Raw genomic sequence first — 20,741 nt, forward strand, 5'->3', positions numbered from 1 at the left:
TTTTTGTGTGTGTTCAGTTCTTGGCCACCCTGAAGATCATGGACTACAGTCTGCTGGTGGGCATCCATGACGTGGACCGGGCCGAGCAGGAGGAGATGGACGTGGAGGGCGGCGGAGACGAGGAGGAGTACGAGAATGACGGGATGGGAGGCGGCGCCCTCACCGGCTCCTTCGGGACACCTCCAGACAGCCCCGGGAACCCTCTGAACTGTGGCGGGTTCTTCGGCCCTGGGGAGTTCGACCCATCTGTGGACGTTTACGCAATCAAGAGCCACGACAGTGAGAGGCGCTCGTTGTCTGAGCCCAGTCGGCTTCACATTATTCAGAGACGCCTCCTCTGAGAAGGAGCTCTCCTCATGTGTTGTTGTCACTGTCGTCGTTTCAGGTGCTGTGAAGAAGGAGGTATACTTCATGGCGATCATCGACATCCTCACGCACTATGACGCTAAGAAAAAAGCTGCACATGCTGCCAAAACTGTGAAACATGGGGTGAGTGTGAAGAATGCACAAATACATTTAAATGTTTGTTTGTTTGTTTTTTTTTTACCACACAAGTACCAGCTCTGTAACAACACTTTATGTAAAAGCACTACAGTATGTAAGAGCTCAACAAAATGTAAAAAATTGTCACTTCTGAATGTAATTACATGTACATACTGCAATTACAAGATACATTTTATGCAGTTTGAGGCCGTATATCATTAAAGTCCCACATTTTGGAGTGATTAGGGATGTAATGATATGAAAATTTCATATCACGGTTATCATTATTATCGCGGTATTGTTGAAATTGTGCTCAAAATGTTCAAAAAGTACTAATACACACACTGAAATAATTTAATAAAGTTGTATTTTGAAAAAAAATAATGGTAAAATAAAATAATAGGCACAATGTCCCTTCTGTTGCAGAAACATTCAAATATTAAACCTTAGTGGTCTGAGCCTATTTTGTCTGTTTTTCAGTACTTTTGATTTTGCCTTTATATACTATATAAACAAATGTTTACTATACCCATGTTTGGGATCTTTTTTTTTCAGCACAACTTCATCTATATCATCTGCCTATTATTTTTTCACTTGAACCTACTATATCAACATAACAGGCCAGAAAACTAAAAATATATATAAATCCGATCTGAAAAATGTATATACTTTATTGCATAAATAACACACAGATGCTTAATGAGCCTTTTAAAAGACTTTAAAAGTGAATATTGGTTCCAAATATTAGGAATATAAATTCAAAATTGTAATAAATTAAAACTATACTCAAATATTTGACATAAAAGCAGATCTTTACATAGGCGTTTTTTCCCCTAAAAGTGCCGTAATTAAACACAGTTATCATGATAATTAGAATTTAAACGGTAATACTGTCTGCAGTTTTACCGCGGTTTATCGTTATACCAGTAGTCGTTACATCCCTAGGAGTGATGTATTTCCTATTGCATTGTGCACAAAGTGTTTGTAGAAACTAGGCCTGTAACGGTACACAAAATTTTTGGTTCGGTACGTTTTCGGTTTTCAAAGCCACGGTTCGTTTTTTTTTTCAGTTCGGTACGGGAAGAAAGAAAACCCCTCAAAATGTCTATTAATGCATTTATGAATTTTTTTACATTTTTCCCCCAATTTTTGGAGACAATAGAATATAGAAAAACAGGAATAATATAATTCTGCTGCTACAAATCAAATAGAAAATAAAATAAATTATTAATATTACTAAATGTATTTTAAACATTAGTATTGCACTTTTCCCTGAAAGGTAGTTTTGAGGGGTAGGGGGGGCACGTAGTTATATACCTGGGGGTGCGGTCCATAACTAACGCTGTCGTGAAACGAAAGTGAAACTTAACATAATTTCAATGTTCTATTTATTCCTCTGTTATACAGCGTGTGTGACAGACAGACAGACAGACAGACAGAGCTAGTGTCAGTGTTGTAGAACTACCGTAGTTCCTAGGGGCCAAACAACGTCCGTATTATTAACATCTCTTTCCTCGTCGTTGTCTTTCACCTGAACCTGAACTGATCCAAACTGGACTGGACTGATGGTGGAGGGTCTTCAGTCTCTTCCTTCTAGGTTCACATCATATTTGTTGTTTTTTTTTAACCTTATATCAGCTGCTATTTCATAGTTTGGGTCAATGTGTGCGTCCTTCCATATGTCCGTGTGAAACTTGCGCGAATTTAAAGTTCCACGTCGAATGACATCTTTCGTTCCTTTTTCTTTTTCTCATCATACTGTGCCGTTTCAGTACAGCTGTGTACCGAATCGAACAGGTATGTACCGAAACGGTTTGGTTCGGTATGTGTACCGTTACAGGCCTAGTAGAAACTGTTACAATTTTATGGTAAAACGGTGTTCATATATACATTTATTTATATTTAAGGCTCTCACCTTATTGAAATTTGATGATTAATTATCATGCAGATAATTGCAAATACTGATGTTATTGTTTATTCTTCTAACTTCATTCAACTGCTCTAGTATAAGACATCATTTATCCCCATACAACTTATAAAGAAGGCATAAAACTTTGGCACATATATAGTTAGTCATTGTTTTTATTAATAAAAATAAAGCATGGTGACATGATATTGACTAATGTGCCACATCAAAATAAACCAAAGCGATGCTTGTTCTCCATTTTACTCATAGCCCAAAAAGAATAGGCCACAACAAAATGATGGCATTAGTAACAGCCAGAAGGTGGAAATGATGATAAAATAGGTTATTTCCTTATATAAGTGACTGGGATGATTATCACAGTTACCTCAAATAATTGTGATCACGTAATAACTGTGGCAGGACGAACTACAATTAAGTGAAACCATGGAAAAGTACAAAAAAAGTGCTTACTTCAGTGGTTCCCAACCTTTTTTGGTTCATGACCCCATTTTAACATCACAAATTTCTGGCGACCCCAAACATTCAAAACGGAGACTTTTTTTTACTAAAATTAATTTGTTTTTGATCATGTAATAGTTTGCTATACTAAGTTGCAAATAAAGGTTAATTTTAGAGGACATTTAGTCTATATAATGTTTATTATTATGGACGGAGGCAGAAAAGCCAGGAGTAGATTACTGCACAAAGTGAGAATTTTATTATTATTAAGCTTGTATTTACAAGACTGCAAATTAATACTGAACAAACAAGAACTCAAAGTATGAATTATGAAAGAGCTGCAGCATCTGAAACCGACCACAATGAACATTTGACAGATAAACAGAACCACAGTGCTTCAGTTTCAGCTTCAGTTTGTCGTGTCTTTTATGGATTGGGATTGTCTCTTCTCAACTCACCATATATTTTTTAGCGGTAAAATTTTTTTTTTTTAATCAATTATTAGAAATTTCAGGCGACCCCATTTGAATTCCAGGTGACCCCACATGGGGTCCCGACCCCAAGGTTGAAAAACACTGGCTTACTTGGTCCTTTTCCTTCCTCAGGCGGGGGCTGAGATCTCGACGGTGAACCCGGAGCAGTACTCCAAACGATTCTACGAGTTCATGTCCAACATCCTCTCATAGACTCATGTCTGCCAGTCCAGCCAGTCACATCCTGTCATTGATCTGTCTAATGTCATGCACTTATTTCCTTCTTCTCAATGGTAGGTCCACCCCCCCACCCCCACCCTTTAAAGGAAAAAAAAAACAAAAACAACTCCCATCCATCCTCCCACAGGAAAGATACACCGAAGCTGTTACACTGTTCCGCACAGAAACACACTCACAAATCCACCTCCTCCTCAGCCCTTCATGCCTCATAAGGAAGAACTCGTGATTTCCTCCCTACCTGTCGCCTAATTCAGAGCAGCATCCCCAGACCCCCCCCCCCCCCCCCCCCCCCCCGGTCGTCCTCGTTCCTCCTCACGCCAGCACAGGAACTGTGTCACTAATGCCTTGAACGAGTGTGTCAGCTTCAGCAGTTAACAGTCCGTTAGTACAGTTTTCTTCTGTTTCTGTTCATGTTGTTGTTGTTCTTCTCACAGTTTCTATTAAATACAAACACGGATGTAAACACATCGCACAGGTGCAGAACGGTCCGATTGCATGACAAACTCCTTCAACGGTCGCCATCAGACTCCTCTTTCTCTCACTCACTCTCTCAGTGACAAAAAAACAAACTGCTGTCTAATTGGAACAACAGGGGTTCAACACATGAATATATGTATTAAGTAAATGAATGCAATATCAAAAATGCATGGCAATGATGTGTACATGAGACTCCACCAGTAAGTTGAAACATCAAACCACTGAACATAGCATCTGAGTGTTATGATTAAAACAAAACAAAAAAAATCAAAAAAAAAATGAAAAAAACAACTGAAAAAATTGGTGTTTGAATGTTACGTTGCCATATTGTTTTTGAATATTTTTGAAATTTTAACCGTGAGCTTGGTGGAGGTCAGTCTAAGGAAAAAAAAAAAACTTCACATAAGAAGGGGAATTCTGCAGCAAATACTTGTTTTATTACCATAAGGATCATTTTTATATCTTGTTTACATTAATGTAGCAATTTTGTGTTTGTATACAGTATTGTTTTGTTACCAACAGACATTAGAAAAAAAGGTTACTTGAAAATGATTCATTGCATATTAAAGGGAGTTTTATCTTGTCTTTGTTGTTGGTCTGAACTTATTTTACTGCATCTGAAGTTGTTTATGTTCAGTTCAGTGTTTAGTGTCTTAATTCTCTGGTACAGTGTAGGTGTTCTCATACGGTTTAAGTTAAAGCTGACAGATGGAAGGGCTGAGCTCTACTCTTTCCACATTAGATCTTTGAACAGTTTTTCAGGCAGATTAGGGGCAAACGTAAACCCACCGGTCTGCCCACTGTCCCACAAAAAGGCTGTAAAGTTGTGAATCACCCTGGGGTTTATTTTCTCTGACGGCTAAAATTTGCTTAGAGGTCTTGTTTCTGTCTTTGTTCATAAGAAATCAATCTAAGTGAATCCCTAAAGGAACTTTGTGTTGGTAAATGACAGTTCTGCAAATGGACAGGATTTCAGTTCTGTTCAACATGTTGATGCTCATATGAACTATGTTTTCAGCTCAAAAATGTCCAATTTCATCACAATTAAAGCTATATTTTCATGTCACAAATGGCCAAGTTATATTTGAACTGAATTTACCTGAAAAACAAATATTCTATTCTTTTAGATTCCCCAGTTTTTCTTCCCAGATTCTCTCCTACATATGTTTTATTTGTACAGGTTCAATCTGGAGTATGGTGCTGATCCATCCTGCTTATGTTCCACCAATACATACATGAAGAATGGCACGGTCACTTTTTAAATCAGCATTTTTATAAAGAAACTAGAAGCACTCGGAGAGCGCAGACCTCCGCCAAGGCTGATCAGTGCCCCCCCCCCCAATCACCACCAAAATTTAATCATTTCTTCCTTATCCCATTTCCAACAAACCCTGAAAATTTCATCCAAATCTGTCCATAACTTTTTGAGTTATGTTGCACACTAACGGACAGACAAACAAACAAACAGACAAACAAACCCTGGCAAAAACATAACCTCCTTGGCGGAGGTAATAATTCTATATTGTTATTTACTCTTTAGTCTGATGATAAACTATCCAATAAATAATAGTGCTCCTAGTTTTTGCACAGGGGTCATTATTGTAAACGCTGACATGGCTGCAGAGCATCAGTATGATGGGATCCACAACAACCATGTCACATCCGTCCACTGACACATTTAGTGTTTTTGTGTCAGCTGGGATTGTTTTAGATCCACAATACTAACATTTATGAAGAAGAGGAGAATTAGCAATAGTAAGTCTATAAGTTTATTCCTAATAAAGTACTGGTACTGACCAGAGCATCATGGGTAATGTCACGTCCGTCCACCAACAAAAGTTTTCACATACACGTGCTATTCCAAATCCAATATTTCTGAAAATAGAGCTTCCACTGTCAAATAATATCTGTAGTCTGTGCACAAATGGATTAGCATTATTTCAACACAGTTCTATGCATTTCTTACAACTTTTTTTTTTTGACAAATGGCCACTCATTTGATGCCTTAAGTAAATTTTAGCCGCTGATAATTTGAGAAGAAATCTGAAAAGTAAATAATGCAAATCAAGTTCACTGTTGAGACGTTCATTTATTGAAGAATATCAATAAGAAAAAAAGGACAGTACAAGTATTGTTTATTATCTCTATACAAAACGTGTGTTGGTGAAGTGTGTGGGAAGCAGGTCCTCTAATCCATCCTGGCCTTCAGGGTTCTGGTTGTGATCTTATCTTTCTCACTGCAAAAGAAGATGAAAATGCTGAGTGTCTTATTCAGGTGAACTGTGCTGTGCATAGTGAACTCACTCTGACTGCGCTTACATGACATGTACAACGACTCCCATGCCAGACACTGCGTCCCTGTCCACTGCATTCAGCATGGCCTGGGAGATGGTCTCGAACAGATCCTCTGGCTCCTGCACAGTCAAACAGTTGGATTTTAAACAAAGGCTGCAGAAAAATCATGGCACCAATGAAGTATACCACTGAGGCCAAAGTATGGAATACTCAGACACACATTTCCAACAGAATGTTTAAGTCAGGACATTCCAACTTGTTCATTAGGACAAGTATTTTTCTTTATTGTTATTGGCTACATAACACTAATATTTTTAGATTAAACTTATCGGCAAGTCAAGTAACAATAACATGACATTTAAGAACAGAAAAGGCTTTCTTACAATTTAAGTCAAATCTTTGCCTTTCTTAACCTCGCCTTCTCTCTAAAGTTACTGCTTTGACAGTTAATGTGAATGCTAGGGGTGCAACAGTACAGGTGGCCCACGGTTTGGTCTGTACCTCAGTTTTTCGGCCACGATTTCGGTTCGGTTTTGGTATGTGTTTTGTGCGTAAAGAGCACAGATTTTTTTCTCCCAAAATTATATTTTTTATTTTGCTTGTCAGCAAAAACTGAATTTCACAGTGGGAACAAATTCTATCACTGTACTGAATAAAAAAAAAAACAAAAAAAAAAAACACCTTCTGTACTGAACAACAGAATCCTTTCTTATCCCTTGACTACTAGTAAACAGTCGTATAAAACAGACGCGCACACATAAGGCCCAAAGGGAGCTTTCTTTAAATAAATCCCTGTTCTGCATAGGGATGGAAAAGAAAACCGTGGTATAAAAACGCCACGGTTAGCTACCATACGCATTTCCTTGTAATAGCGTGTCATGGTATTGTAACCTGTAAGTTACTGGGAACCCACGAAAACTTAAAAGTGAGTTACTGTGTAGACAATGTGTTTAATCGCAGGTCAGGTCAGGTTGCGGGTCTAATGTATGCGGGTACAGGTGGGTGCTGGTTTTGGAAAAGTGCCGGACCCATGCAGGACTCAGATGTGTGTTGAGTCTAAGGCCACGTCTCTGTCCACTGTCTCTCACAGAGGGGCGGGGCTTCCCCGTGCTGTGTGCTCACATGGATGTTGAACAAGCAAGAGCGAGAAATCAATCGAACCAAAATCCCGCGGTCCCTAAGGGCAGATTGTCCTGTGCAGGGCAGACCAAATGCTACACGGTTTTCCCGAGTACCGTTGCATCCCTAGTGACTGCTGTTCCTGTTCTTCAAGAGTACATTAGGGCCACAACCACTGACTATTTCAATAGTCGACAAAGTCAGATTATGAACTGCAAAAAAAAAAAAAAAAAGGCTCCTATTTCTACTTACTGCAGCAATAAAATGTTCGTCTTTTAACAAGAATATTTGGTGCACAAAAATTAGAATGCATAACAAAATTTGTTAAACAAATATTCAATTCAATATTCAACAAATATTGCAGCAGCAATAACATACTTTTTCCCTTTAAGCAGAAGTGCATTTTGTGCACAACAATTCCAGTGCCTAACAAAGTTTGTTAAACAAGTAAATACTCATGAGTTGCAATCAGTAATAAAGTAAACATTTTTCCTTAAACAACAGTGCATGATGTCAATAACAACTCGTCAACTACTAAATTAGTCGTTTATGACTATTTGTCAACTAGTCAATGCAGCCCTAGACCACGTGTCTAAAAACTAGAGCATCAGCTTGATCAGAACATAGGAGATAGTGTGTGACCGAAAAGGTTTGGGAAGCCCTAGTTTAAATGAATGAATGTAAATGAAGTTGTATTCTACCTTATAAACAACCATCCTACGGAGGTAAAAGGATAAGATTCCACATGCTGCTTACCATGTCTGGCTCCCACAGTGACTCACACATGCCGTACATCTGCTCTGAGCAGGTACCGCTCACAACAAAGTCCTCCGTCACCATCGGGCAGCCGATCAAATCCAGAGAGCAGATGAAAGGCTCAAAGGTTTTGGGGTCTAGTCCTGCAATCACAGGCTCAATGTAGTACGGTCCAAACCTGTTGGGAGCAGGGATGGGTACTGTTAAGATTTTAATCGATACTGCTTAGCACTCCGATGCTTTAAGTATTCTAATTGGTTCTTTTTTAGGTTAGGATTACAGTTAAAATTGTGAATATAGTTTCTCATTTGTAACATAGGCCTGTGTAATTAATATACAATTAATATTCTTTATGAGGAAAGTACGAAAGCATTGCTGTGAACTAATCACTATCATAGACCCTGATTTTGTTACGCTACGAATATGAAATGAAAGTCAAATTGCAGCGTAGAAGAAGTAGAGCATCCTACTACTGTTTTCTATCTAAATTAGTCATAGATTTTTTTTCCTATACATGGAACTGTGGAGTACCTCAGTCTTAAGTTTTAATTGGCTAACTTGAACTGTTGTACAACCAGGGATCAGTCAGACAATCAATAATGCGAGTTAAATGTTTGCTGTGTCTCACAGTTTCTTCAAAAAAAGAATATTTCTATACCCAATTAAGTCCATTAAAGGTAAAACCATCAAACACCCCAACAGTTCACTTACTCACCTTCTCTCATACAGCAGGTTGGACACCATACTCATGAAGGTCTTAGGCTTAATCTGGCGACCCTCTTTCAGCTCGTACAGGTTCAGTCTAAATTTAAGCCTCTGGGCTCTGTGGACAAAGCAGAGTCAGTCTGTTACTCTCATTGTTACCAGTGTCAATTTTAACCTTTTTTCAAACTCTAAATAACAGAATTCCAGTTACTTTGTGGTATATGGGCAAACTGTGACACTACATTCTCTCCAACAAAGCCTATCTACTACAACACTGTGGGATACCACCAAGTGGTCTACGACATTTAAATTAAATTAAAAAAAAACAAAACTAAGTAAGTACCCAAACTTATGACTTGACAAGGTCTAGTTATTTCCCAGACCTTTAAAAAGAATATATAATGCCCTTTACGATCTTTCTTATGTCAGAAAAATGCATACTCACACTGTCTGTACGTCTGTGGCTAGTCCAGCCAGACCAATGTACAGTCTTTCTCCCATGGGAAAGATCTTCTGGAAGTCTGTGGTGACCATCTGAGCCTGGATGCCAAACCTTCGATCTGATGCTATGGCAACACAGTTCTTCCCCCGCATGGCCATGACAGCCCCTCCATTATATGACATAATAGACTGAAAGGAGGAGACGGACAGACATGTCACACATGCTCACACCAATAACAGCATCATCACGTGTTATCAACCACCATATTACATTTTACCTGTCAAATCATTCCTGACAGCAAACATGATGATGATCAACAAGCAAAATGTAATTTATCTGATAACTTACTGACCACATCCAACGGGAATTTATTTAATTCACAACTTCCCATAATTAAACAACTGCGAAGAGTTTGTTTACATATAATGAATAAGGAAAATTCAGTAATCACATATGCAAGTTTCATCCCTTAACAAAGACTTTGACATGACAGAGACTTGTCTTTAAAATAAAGAAAAACCTTCACTTCATGAATGAAAATACTGAAAGGTTAAAACTAAGCTTTTAAAAGTTTGATTCTACAAGTAACCTTAAAAATCCAGTTCCTGATAATCAAGCAACTTTTTTACGGTTGTGTTAAACACGTAACCAATTAACAATATATTTTAAAACAGTTTGCGTTTTGCTGTCACCGGCGATTTTTTTTTTTTTGTTTTAATATCTGAAGCATCAAAGTAAATGACATCCTTATTTGATACCTCTACAAAAAATTATAATATATGAAGTAAGATGGATAGAGGTAAGACTAAAAATGCTGCTCAGAGTAGCCTTACACAATCCAGAATAGAGATGTTTTACTGTTGCATTTACACTTCTAAACACGCTACCAAACACATACTATTCAAGTAAGTTTTGACAAAATACAGTAATTGTGTGCAAAACAATCTGGTTGCTAGCTCGTGTTAAGCTAAGTGAGCTAAGGTGTGTAATAACTAATGTTAACCAAGCTAGGGATGTGGCCAACAAGTTTCCTACTCTGTTTTCCTAAATTATTGGATGAGACGTTTCACTGAATACAAATTAATCAGCGGAAGCTACAATAATTTATAAAACTCACCGATACTAACAGTGCTCATTTTAAGAGACATGCTAGTTACTCTGCTAACTCAGAGACCCTGAGAGCTAACGACGAACAAGCTCTCCTAACTGTTAACTTTCTTAACACATTTCTTCAAATGACAATAACTATCGCCCATTAGCCGTAGAATGTGATGTTCTTACCATTATGAAGGCGTTGTGGTGTATTCAAAACTACTAAAACTTGTTAACTTAGCTTCTTCCTTCTGATATGAATGACTAGCATCCCACAGTGACTACACGATTTAGAAACACAAAAATCAGACAAACCTTCTTTCTACGTCATCGTTTTAGCGGAATACGATTGGTCGGCTGTAAGGACACCGCCACCATGATTTATTGTGATTGGAGGAAATGAACAATGACGAAATCTCGACTGTATAGTTCGATCGACGCGTGTTAAACCGAAATTAAAACTGGTCGCTGTTGTGCCGAATTCTGCTCCCTGCCGAAAACTGCATCATCAGCCCAGGGTGATGTAGTTTTCGGCAGTATCTGGTTTTTATTGTTATATATTTTGAGTGTTTTCTATTTAAGATTTAACGTTTTAAAGTTTTATATACCTTACAGTTTGCACATTATTTAATATTAAACAGATAAAAAAACATTACTGTAGTGTCTTACAATATAATTAATTAATTGCTACACAGCTACGATGGTGTTCAGTGGATGAATAATTCACGATTAATTTCAAACCCTACGGTCAAAAAAGAGAAAAATTAACTGCGAAAATTAACTTAAGTGAATTTGGTGGACGTTGACCTCTTCACGGCTGACTTAGGAAGGGGGAGCAGTTTTCTGCAGGGAGTAGAATTCGGCACAACAGTAGCAGCATCAAATCCACAGAAACTGACTGGACTCTATGGCTATAAAGTAAATTCACTGTACATTCACTTGTTTGGGTCCAAAGGAGCAGCACAGGCAAAGATACAACTCCGTCATGTTTTACAAAATGCTTTGGTTAAAAAAGGAACTTGATATTTTCTTACTTGTGAAAAGTCATCTAAATTATCAAACATTACAGACAGAAAAGCCTTATTTATTGATTAATGGCATTAATATTTTTAGCTCGAGCTGTAATAACATGCATGTACGCAATGCACTGCATGGAAAGAGAAAAAAAGAGGTAAAGCATTCTGGAACTCAACTTTCTCTGAAACTGAGTGGCCAAAAGCATGGACATTACCATATAAATACAGTATTACAAACAAAATTAGAATTATACATCTCAAGATTTTACACAACGTATATCCCTCCAATGCTATTTTGTCTCGATTTTCTGACGTGGAAGAAATGTGGAATTTTTGTCATTCTTGTCCTGAAACTACTATACATTTATTCTTTCTGTGTGAACACTCTTCTAACTTCTGGTCTAAAACTGAAAAAATATATCATATCTAAAAGTAATGAAAAAATAACTATAACCTCTCAAAATGTAATTACTTATTTTGAATATGACATTCGTAATTTAGAATTTGTTGTAAATTTGATCATTTTATTTGGAAAATTTCATATACACAAAAATAAAAATATACCAAAACACACCCAAATTCTAAAATCTTCCTGATGGAATTTGAAAATATTAAATCTTTAGAATTTATCTTTAACAAAAAACGCACTAGCACCTTGACAATTTATAAAGAATTCTTTAAAATAGACTGAACTCTGATGCATTTGTTGGATATATAAATAAATGAATATTATACTATTATTTGTCTATTCTGCCTTGTGTCTTAAAATCTATGCATTTTTTTTTCTTTGTTCAAATGCTTTTTTCTTTTTGACATCTTGATGTTTGTTCAAAATTTATGTTTTGTATAACCTGAATATTTTCAATAAAGTTGAGGGGAAACAAAAGGAGCTTGAGTTTATCTCTTTACCTCCATGCTTTTTTCATTGGATATAGGCTTTGTTCTCCCATCTCAGCTTTTAACATTAATTTCATCTGTGTATCACGCACTCAAAATTTTTCTTTTGGACTAATATTTGCAAAATTATGCAATACTGTCTTCATCTCAGTTTGTTTCAGTTGCTCAATCTTCAGGCTTGTAGTTTCAAATTCATGTATTTTTGCCCTATGTCTTTTCTTTTCCATTAATTTTAACTTTGTAAATTTTTATCTATTCATTGATTACTTTGTCATAGAAAAAGAAAAAAAAAAAACAAGCACCGAGTCGCATATAAATATGCTGTTACTGAAAATATACTGGAGACTTTTTTATAGAAGTTTTCTTGTAGAAGAACATCCAGTCCAGACACAAACATAGCCAAAACAATTACATAAAAGTAGGTCCTGTACACAGTATAAAAACAAAAAACAATGTTATGTACAGAGTTCGGTCATATAAACTTTAAACCATAAATGATTTCCTAAAATTACAGACAGACCATGCAAATCCTTTTGAATCCATTGGAAACTAATTATTTCCAGTATTAAATCTGCTTTTCAGAATAAAAGCCTTGTGTGGAGATTGAGCCACATGATTCACTGTTCCAACACACCATCCATCCTTTTGTCGTAGTAGATAAACTGGACACATTGAAGGGCGGATGGCATGATTCTTGCAAAGTGAGTCAGGGCTAAGACTTCATCCTTTTCATCTTTATCTCTTCATGAAGTTGTCCAGGGAGGCAGGTGTTCTTTGGATGGAGTGGATATTCCTCTTCACTCTGTCTTCTAAAGAAGAGCTGGCAGCACTCTCCAGCTTCATGTTGCTGCAACAGGATCAAGGTAAATGGAACAGAAAATGAAGTGTGTGATAGTAGATGTTATTTTAAACCAAAGTGCATGTTCTCAAAAAAGCACTTACTGGATAAAGCCAGCCCGGCGCTCTTGCTTGGCATTTTGTTCCTGCTGCTTATCCCTCTCGTCTTGCCTTTTGTATCTTTTAATATTATTCTCCCGATCCTCCTCTCTCTGTTTGGCATCGTCCATCATCTCCCTCCTCTTACGCTCCAGCTCTTCTGCAGAAAGCTTCCTACATCAGACAGAAAACAAAACTCAGAAATCAGCGCAGGAAGGAGTGCAATCCATGTCCTTGCCACTGTCACCAGTCACTAGTAGGGATGTAAAGATATGAAAATTTCATATCACGGTTATTGTGACCAAAATTATCATGGTTATCATTGTTATCGCAGTATTGTTGAAACTGTGTTCAAAATGTCCAAAAAGTACTTCTACACACACTGAAACAAGTTAACAAAGTTGTATTTTGGAAAAAATAATAATAATAATAGGCCCAATGTCTTTCTGTTGGCAGAAACATTCACATATTAACATGTAAACATCAAACATACAAACGTGCATTAAACATGTCACCTTACGGCCATTGTTTGACCATTTTCCACATCAAGTTTGAGTTGTTTTAATTTCTTTTTCAGCGATAGATAGGGCGGAGCTCTCTCTCTTTTTTCTTCTCTTCTTTTTTCTTTTCTTCTTCGTTTCTTAAAGGTGCGGGAGACTTTCGTGACCAATTTTTCATCAGATTTGTAAAACCTCAGTCATATTCTCAGTATCATGAATCTGTAAGTCTTTCTGTGACTCCTCACCTGAATCTCTTGCATTACAGTGAACAATTTCTTAGTGCCATCCACCAGAAACAAACCATGTGTTTACAAACAAAGCCAGGAGGTAACTCGTCCATCTTTGGAATTTTGTCGCTACGTGTGCATTGTGGGAAAGGGAGGTTCGCGCAGCCGCCTGACAGCAGCAGCGCAACCATATGATATTATATGGATGAAACAAACACAACGCGGAAACGGCTGAAACGCGGAAACAGCTGGAGGGATATGCATAGAGGAAAGGGAGCTCCTGTCGTTTCCGCGTCGTGTCTGTTCCAGCTGCTGCTGCCAGGCAGCTGCGCGAGCCTTCACTTCCCACAATGCACGTTGCGACAAAATTCCAAAGATGCCCGAGTTACCTCCCGGCTCTGATTGTAAACACATGGTTTGTTTCTGGTGGATGGCACTAAGAAACTGTTCACCGTAATGCAAGAGATTCAGGTGAGGAATCACAGAAAGACTTACAGATTCATGATACTTAGGCTACGACTGGAGTTTTACAGATTTGATGAAAAATTGGTCACGAAAGTCTCCTGCAGGTTTAACAATTAAAAGTTACTGTCTCCAGACTGCTATTTTAAGGTCTCTATTGGGCTATCGTGGTCGGTTTGATCCAGATAGACAATGATAAGTATAAGGGTTTTCCTTATACTTATCACTGTCAGCCCCCCCTGTTTAATTAGTACAAATATTGACTGGCAGTACTTTGTGAAGCCCTGTTGCATCTTACTTGGAGACATGGTTCCTCTGTCTCTGGTATCGCTCTTTTGGAGGACTGGGAGCTCTGGGCTGGACCTTCCTATCCGTCCTGTGTGATGATGACGAGTGATGATCCCTGTTGTTCCTGTGAGGTGACCGGGAGCGGCTCCTCTCGTGGTGTCCTGAGTGACCGGAGGCGGCGGAGGACTGCTGATGTCTGTTAGCAGGAAGCTGAGAGGGACAAGACAACTGTTGAGACTCATATGGCTCCTGGTCCAGTAAAAGGTGGGAGATGAGCAGCTGAAACTGCATAGATACAGTAAGTGTTGTACTTCTGACCTGGAGGCCATAGCCTGGAAGATGATGGGAATGAGACTTTCTATCTGAAGAGGATTCATCTCGTGAATGTGACCTAAAAAAAAACAACACTAGGTATTTCACTGAATTTAAGTCTTTGAATAAACATCCTTTGTGTAAATTCCATCATACAAACAATATTTACCATCATGTGAGCTCATTCCTTACCTGTGCTTTTTCTCATAGTCTTCCTCAGAACTTGAACTTGTGCTTCTTCTTTTATGCTTCTTCTCTTTTCTTCGGTTTTTATCTCTCTTCTCCTTCTTTTCCTTCTTCCTCTTCTTCTTCTTGTCCAGATTCTGACGCAGCTAGAAGGCAGATAACCCATTTTAACAATCAGATTTAAAAATGCCACTGCCAGCTGTGGAGTTTTTAAGCAAATATAAAGAGAAAAAATATTAGAACATGTTATGCCCAACACTGGATGCCATGTAGAGGCTCTGGGAGGGACAGACACATGGTGGTAGAAAAGTAAAACTGTGGTTTACAACTCTTTTGCTAGTGACTTTAAAAGACTTAAGGATTACTGAACATGTTAATGGTCCAAAGGCTCCAAAAATAGAGTGAATTTACTTTCACATTACCAGTCCACTATGTGTCGACAATTAGGCAATATTCTGTCTTCTAAACAATATAATGTGTTTGGATATTCTGAATGAGATCGTCTGAAAGAAGCATTTTCCTGTCAAAACATGGGATATGCTGACATTATTCTAGCATCATTTGAGAGTTTTGCAGCAAGCTGAGACCCACAGCCTCTGTCGTTCCATCACCTTGTGCTATCATATCAGTGTGTCTAAGCATCTAATCATAACAATTTCAGTCAGGTTGAAAAATACTGACCATGTCTAAGGTCTTCAGCCAAAGTCAAAACCAAAATCACTCTAATGACAACACTTTTCTATGAAGATCACATATGTTTTTCCATAATAGGACGGAAATGGAAACATTAGCCCAAGATTCTGAAAATGGCAATTCATGTCAGATATAATGGAGACGGTGACTTAAGTCAAAACACATTAAATATATGTAAATATAAAAGACTATCTGCTATTAAAATAAATTACTTTTCTGTAAATAAAAGCCTTAAAAGTAAAAGTAATTAATTTTAATTGCAGATTTTCCCATTTCACTCTTATATGTTCTGCCTGTCTTTTGCACTTTGCTGCTGTAAACACTGCTTATGCTTATCTTATCTATTAAACGTGATAAAATGCATTATATTTTACCATTTCTTTGATTTTCTTCATCTTCACTGGATTTGTCAGGACCTCTCTCTTCTTTTCCTCTTCCCGTTTTCTTATGAAGACAAGAAACACAGGAATGAAATGCCTTCCAACTTATGAAGAGAAAAGAGAAAACGTAAGTCTGAGTAAAAGTATCAACCTGATCTCAAACAGGGGGTCTTCCCTGATTTTAGCAGCGAGGTCCAGGCCAGAAGCTGGGGTGGCAGGGTTAAAGATGGAGCCAGGCAGGAGACCAGTCTCAGCTGATGGTCCACTCTCAGGCTCCTCGTACTGGTCAGTGATCTGTTTGTCAATGGGACGACCCAGCAGGTACTCGTCTCTGGACACCTGGCCAGCAGGGCCCTGGTACATCCAGTCCAAACGATCATCCTTCTTCCTGCCGACACCAACAAGCTCTATTTTCTAAATGTTACTTAAACACATTTTCTTTTCCTTTACACAAATATTTTTGTAGATAAAATGTGACAGTACTCACTTTATGGCACCCGTTTCCTCTGCGTATCGAGTCATTTCTTCTCGAGCTCTTTCATCTTTCAGCTCTTTCTGCAGTTCCTCAATCTTCTTGCGTTCAGCCTCATATTTCTGCTCAGCTTTCCAAACACGTTCAATGTTTTTCATAGTCTGGGGATGCCAGCTCTTCTTCAAGTTCTGCCGAAGGGAAAAAATGACATGAAGTTACTCATAACTACAATCTATCGGAGACAACTTTTAGAGCTGAAATTCATGACATATAAGAACAAGTTTAACAACACTGCTCAACTCAACTGACTGCTCAAACCAAGTGATCAGATTAATGTATATTGAGGCAATGGAGCTGTCATACGATGATAGACATTGTGTGACTATAGAAAAAAAAACTGTGTTGCAACTGTCTTTGTACACAATTTTTTTTAAAAATTTGTCAAGAATATATAGTAGACAAATGAAGGAATTATATACATTAATAATGAACATGAAAAATTGTAATATAATTAACAATAGAAATTATACAGAAAAATTAAGAAACTTTCCCATGACTCTACAAGGGTCAATGATATACTTTCCAAGTGCACATTAGTTAGTAGTATTAACTGAGGGGTTAATTATTATAAGATCACCCAGTATCCTTTTCCATTAGGTAAATGTTGTTTAGTTTTATATTCACATTGACTAAACTATAAATACTACCAACACAAAAATGACTTCTCAGGCACTGGTGAGAGCACATGGTTTCTGTATGTTTGATCAGGTTACATTTCAGACTCTTTACATCTGATTTGTAACCTTGATTTGTAAGCTTGACACCATCTGAACCAAAGATGATGCACAAGAAAGCCAACCAGTTTTCTAAAGTCAAGCAGACTAAGGACATGGATTACTGGAACCATGTCCTGTGGTCTGATGTGTCCAAAATAAACTTATTTGGTTCAGATGGTGTCAAGCGTGTATGGCGGCAACCAGGTGAGGAGTCCAAGGACAAGTGTGTCTTGCCTACAGTCAAGCACGGTGGTGGGGGTGTCATGGTCTGGGGCTGAATGAGTTCTGCCAGCACTAGGGAACTACAGTTCACTGAGGGACCCATGAACGCCAACATGTACTGTGACATACTGAAGCAGAGCATGAGCCCCTCTCTTTGGAAACTGAGCCCTAGAGCAGTATTCCAACATGAGAACGACCCCAAACACACCTTCAAGAGGACCACTTTCTTGCTAAAGATGCTGAGGGTAAAGGTGATGGAGTGGCCAAGCCTGTCTCCAGACCTAAACCCTACTGAGCATCTGTGGGGCGTCCTCAAATGGAAGGTGGAGGCACACAAGGTCTTAAACATCCACCAGCTCCGTGATGTCATTATGGAGGAGTGGAGGAGGATTCCAGTGGCAACCTGTGAACCTCTGTTTAACTCCATGCCCGAGAGGGTTAAGAGAGTGCTGGAAAATAATGGTGGCCACACAAAATATTGACACTTTGGGCCCAATTTGGACATTTACACTTAGTGGTGTACTCACTTTTGTTGCCAGTGGTTTAGACATTAATGGCTGTGTGTTGTTATTTTGAGGGAACAGTAAATTTGCACTGTTATACAAGCTGTACAAGCTCTACTCTACATTGCATCAAAATGTCACTTCAGTGTTGTCCCATGAAAAGATATAATTACATATTTGCAGAAATGTGAGGGGTGTACTCGCTTTTGTGAGATACTGTATATAGCATGTAAGAAACACGCCTTCCAGTGTCGTCATTTTCTGTAAACTATTTATTCATTGCGTTTTGACAAAACGTGTTCTACCGTGAAATGTAGTGTTATATTTATATGAAATGACCTGCACCGTTATAGGAAATTCCAGCCATAGCGCTCAGCTCTATTATGCTATATCAATAACAGTACATTATCGTAGAACAATTTCATATTAGTGTGCTTAAGCTATGACGAAAATACTTAAAATTGATATTAATTTACAATAGAACATTACTAATAATCCTTACAGGCATTAGCCATCATAAGCAATATGTAATAGAATTTAGCTGTCTCAGTCAACCGTAAATGTAGTAATTAAAATGTCAAAAATAGGGGAGTTACCGATATCACCATAGCTCAACTGAACTAAAAACTGGCTTGTGAAACTCCCAGAATGTTATAACCTGTGCTGTGCCAACCGTAGAGGTAATGGTAGAGGTATAAGCACAAACTGTTCAATATTTCGACATGGAAATAGCCCATTAGCAGTCTCTTCACATTGGAAAAGACGTCAGTTGTTTAAAGAAGCTCATATTTACCAGGTCTCCGCCCCCCATCTTGAATGATTTGTCGTTTCACTCCAACTGAACCGGAAAATGAAGAAAAAAGTCCTTTTTCTATACAGAATTAATACAACGAAAGTTCTAACGTTAGCTAGAAAATGGAGCCGGGAACATTATGGATGTGTTTACGTACTTCCTGTTATGTGTAAATAATTTCCGGTTCCCCCGGTGATGCCTTCACGTACTAAAATAAAATGTGGTTTTATTTAGCTCCCACCCCTGAATAATGCCATGAGGTTTCACCATGGATAAGGCTTTTACTGTTTAGTCTGTTGTACTTTGGTCTGTTGTAGCCTACATCATTTTCATCCATTAGTCCTTTATAATTTTGCCATCCAATATAATTCCAACAAAAACTAAAAGCAATACTTTTGTCCGTGAAGGCAACAGTTTGTGAACTGTTTAGCTGTCAAACTGGGTAACTACAGTTCACGCCTGTGCACTTCTGCAACAAAATATCTCTGAAACACTGATATTTGAGGGGAGAAAAAAACACTGTACCAGGCTGGTCTTACCTGGTGTGATTTACTGATAACTACTACTACTACTAGGGGCGAGGTCAAGGGCGTCACAGATGGACAGCCCATTACTTTTTGATTGATAACTTTTGAACCAGACAAGTTTGAGGCAAATATTTCACATAATTGGAAAGGTCTAAATGCCATCTTAAAAATACTCAAAGGGCAAAATTTAGTTTCAAATATTTTTAAATGAAAAATATCAAAATCGACTGCATCACAGACGGACAAAAAATTAACATCTATTTTTTACAAGAATTACAAAGTTCTCAAAAGTGAAGTTCCTCTGACATTCTCATCCTCAAATGTATTCAGTGTATACCTTAAACACTCTATTGTACAACCTAATAACTGGTTAGAGGAAAAATATATTTTATCATACCTAAATAGCAAGAGTTTTGACAAATGGCAGCGTCACGGATGGACAACAAAAGTAAATATCAAACATTTTTTATTTCAATTATCAATATTACATACATTATTTTATTGTTTTTTGGTACAATATTTGCAACATACAAATAATATCAACATTATATTCAAATGTATTTTGCATATATGCATTGATTAAGCATAATAAAGTCTTTGATGCAGTTGTTATCTTCATCGCCTGTTGCTGTACAAGGTTGGGATGGCCTCAAGTCTCTGGAGTTTAGTTTGACAATGATAAACCTGGTAGATGAGGTGGGTACCGGTGCTTCAACCTCATACAGGATGCAGTCACATGGAATGGACTCCATATCCTCAACTACATGGAAGCGGTTGCTCCTGCCGGACTGTTTCAGGAAGTTGAATCTCTACTCGTCACCGTCCATATCATGATAGGTGTAAACTACAGTACCATGGGATCAGACATCGGAGTTTACACCACTGAAGTGTTGACAGCTAATAAGAACTTCAAAGCTTTGATTTATAGCTTTGATCCATGTTTTTTATAACTTAAAAGATAAGATAAATATATAAGACTTAATTTTTCATTTATATCCAATAACAATATAAATTTATATTGAACAATATGTATTATTAGAAAAGAAAAAGTTGTCATTTAGCTGAAACATAGACTGGGCTGTGCACTGTCATCAGTGCCGAATG

General features: G+C 37.8%; 3 protein-coding genes across 5 annotated transcripts in view; 1 reads left to right on the forward strand and 2 right to left on the reverse strand.

Moving 5' to 3' along the window:
• The window catches only part of LOC115425294 (phosphatidylinositol 5-phosphate 4-kinase type-2 beta), a 39,809-nt gene extending 35,188 nt beyond the window's left edge, over nucleotides 1-4,621 (forward strand). The window contains exons 8-10 of the mRNA XM_030142731.1: nucleotides 18-279; nucleotides 386-489; nucleotides 3,454-4,621. Of these exons, the coding sequence (XP_029998591.1) occupies nucleotides 18-279; nucleotides 386-489; nucleotides 3,454-3,534 (447 nt within the window). The 3' untranslated portion in view covers nucleotides 3,535-4,621. The remainder of the gene's footprint in view (nucleotides 1-17; nucleotides 280-385; nucleotides 490-3,453) is intronic.
• Nucleotides 4,622-6,107: 1,486 nt separating this feature from the next.
• Nucleotides 6,108-10,774, reverse strand: psmb3 (proteasome 20S subunit beta 3). The gene is made up of 6 exons (XM_030146973.1): nucleotides 10,637-10,774; nucleotides 9,359-9,543; nucleotides 8,924-9,031; nucleotides 8,209-8,386; nucleotides 6,358-6,452; nucleotides 6,108-6,275 (listed from the first exon to the last, which is right to left on the reverse strand). Exons 1-6 carry the CDS (start codon nucleotides 10,637-10,639, stop codon nucleotides 6,227-6,229), a joined length of 618 nt encoding a protein of 205 aa, XP_030002833.1. The 5' UTR covers nucleotides 10,640-10,774; the 3' UTR covers nucleotides 6,108-6,226.
• A 1,913-nt stretch (nucleotides 10,775-12,687) lies between these two features.
• cwc25 (CWC25 spliceosome associated protein) lies at nucleotides 12,688-19,258 on the reverse strand. 3 transcript variants are annotated; one of them, XM_030144600.1, is made up of 9 exons: nucleotides 19,111-19,258; nucleotides 16,832-17,004; nucleotides 16,496-16,732; nucleotides 16,339-16,408; nucleotides 15,278-15,417; nucleotides 15,092-15,164; nucleotides 14,784-14,983; nucleotides 13,303-13,470; nucleotides 12,688-13,207 (listed from the first exon to the last, which is right to left on the reverse strand). In XM_030144600.1, the coding sequence occupies exons 1-9, from the start codon at nucleotides 19,126-19,128 to the stop codon at nucleotides 13,096-13,098; spliced, it is 1,191 nt and encodes a 396-aa protein (XP_030000460.1). In that variant the 5' UTR covers nucleotides 19,129-19,258; the 3' UTR covers nucleotides 12,688-13,095. The 3 variants fall into 3 exon arrangements, with proteins under 3 accessions (XP_030000460.1, XP_030000467.1, XP_030000476.1); XM_030144607.1 differs by lacking the exon at nucleotides 19,111-19,258 and having other exon boundaries at nucleotides 13,095-13,207; nucleotides 16,496-16,751; nucleotides 16,832-16,969; XM_030144616.1 differs by lacking the exon at nucleotides 19,111-19,258 and having other exon boundaries at nucleotides 13,095-13,207; nucleotides 16,496-16,758; nucleotides 16,832-16,933.
• Between the last annotated feature and the right edge of the window lie 1,483 nt (nucleotides 19,259-20,741).

This window comes from Sphaeramia orbicularis, chromosome 1 (assembly GCF_902148855.1).
Source record: "Sphaeramia orbicularis chromosome 1, fSphaOr1.1, whole genome shotgun sequence".
In the NCBI taxonomy this organism is placed as follows: domain Eukaryota; kingdom Metazoa; phylum Chordata; class Actinopteri; order Kurtiformes; family Apogonidae; genus Sphaeramia; species Sphaeramia orbicularis.

Coding starts and splice junctions, on each gene's coding strand:
- psmb3 (XM_030146973.1), bottom strand. Junction 9,032..9,358: donor GCCACAGACGTACAGACAGT/GTGAGTATGCAT, acceptor CTTTGTCCACAG/AGCCCAGAGGCTTAAATTTA. Junction 6,453..8,208: donor CACTGTGGGAGCCAGACATG/GTAAGCAGCATG, acceptor TTGACTGTGCAG/GAGCCAGAGGATCTGTTCGA.
- cwc25 (XM_030144600.1), bottom strand. Junction 13,471..14,783: donor CAGAGGAACCATGTCTCCAA/GTAAGATGCAAC, acceptor TGTCTGATGTAG/GAAGCTTTCTGCAGAAGAGC. Junction 13,208..13,302: donor CGCCGGGCTGGCTTTATCCA/GTAAGTGCTTTT, acceptor ATCCTGTTGCAG/CAACATGAAGCTGGAGAGTG.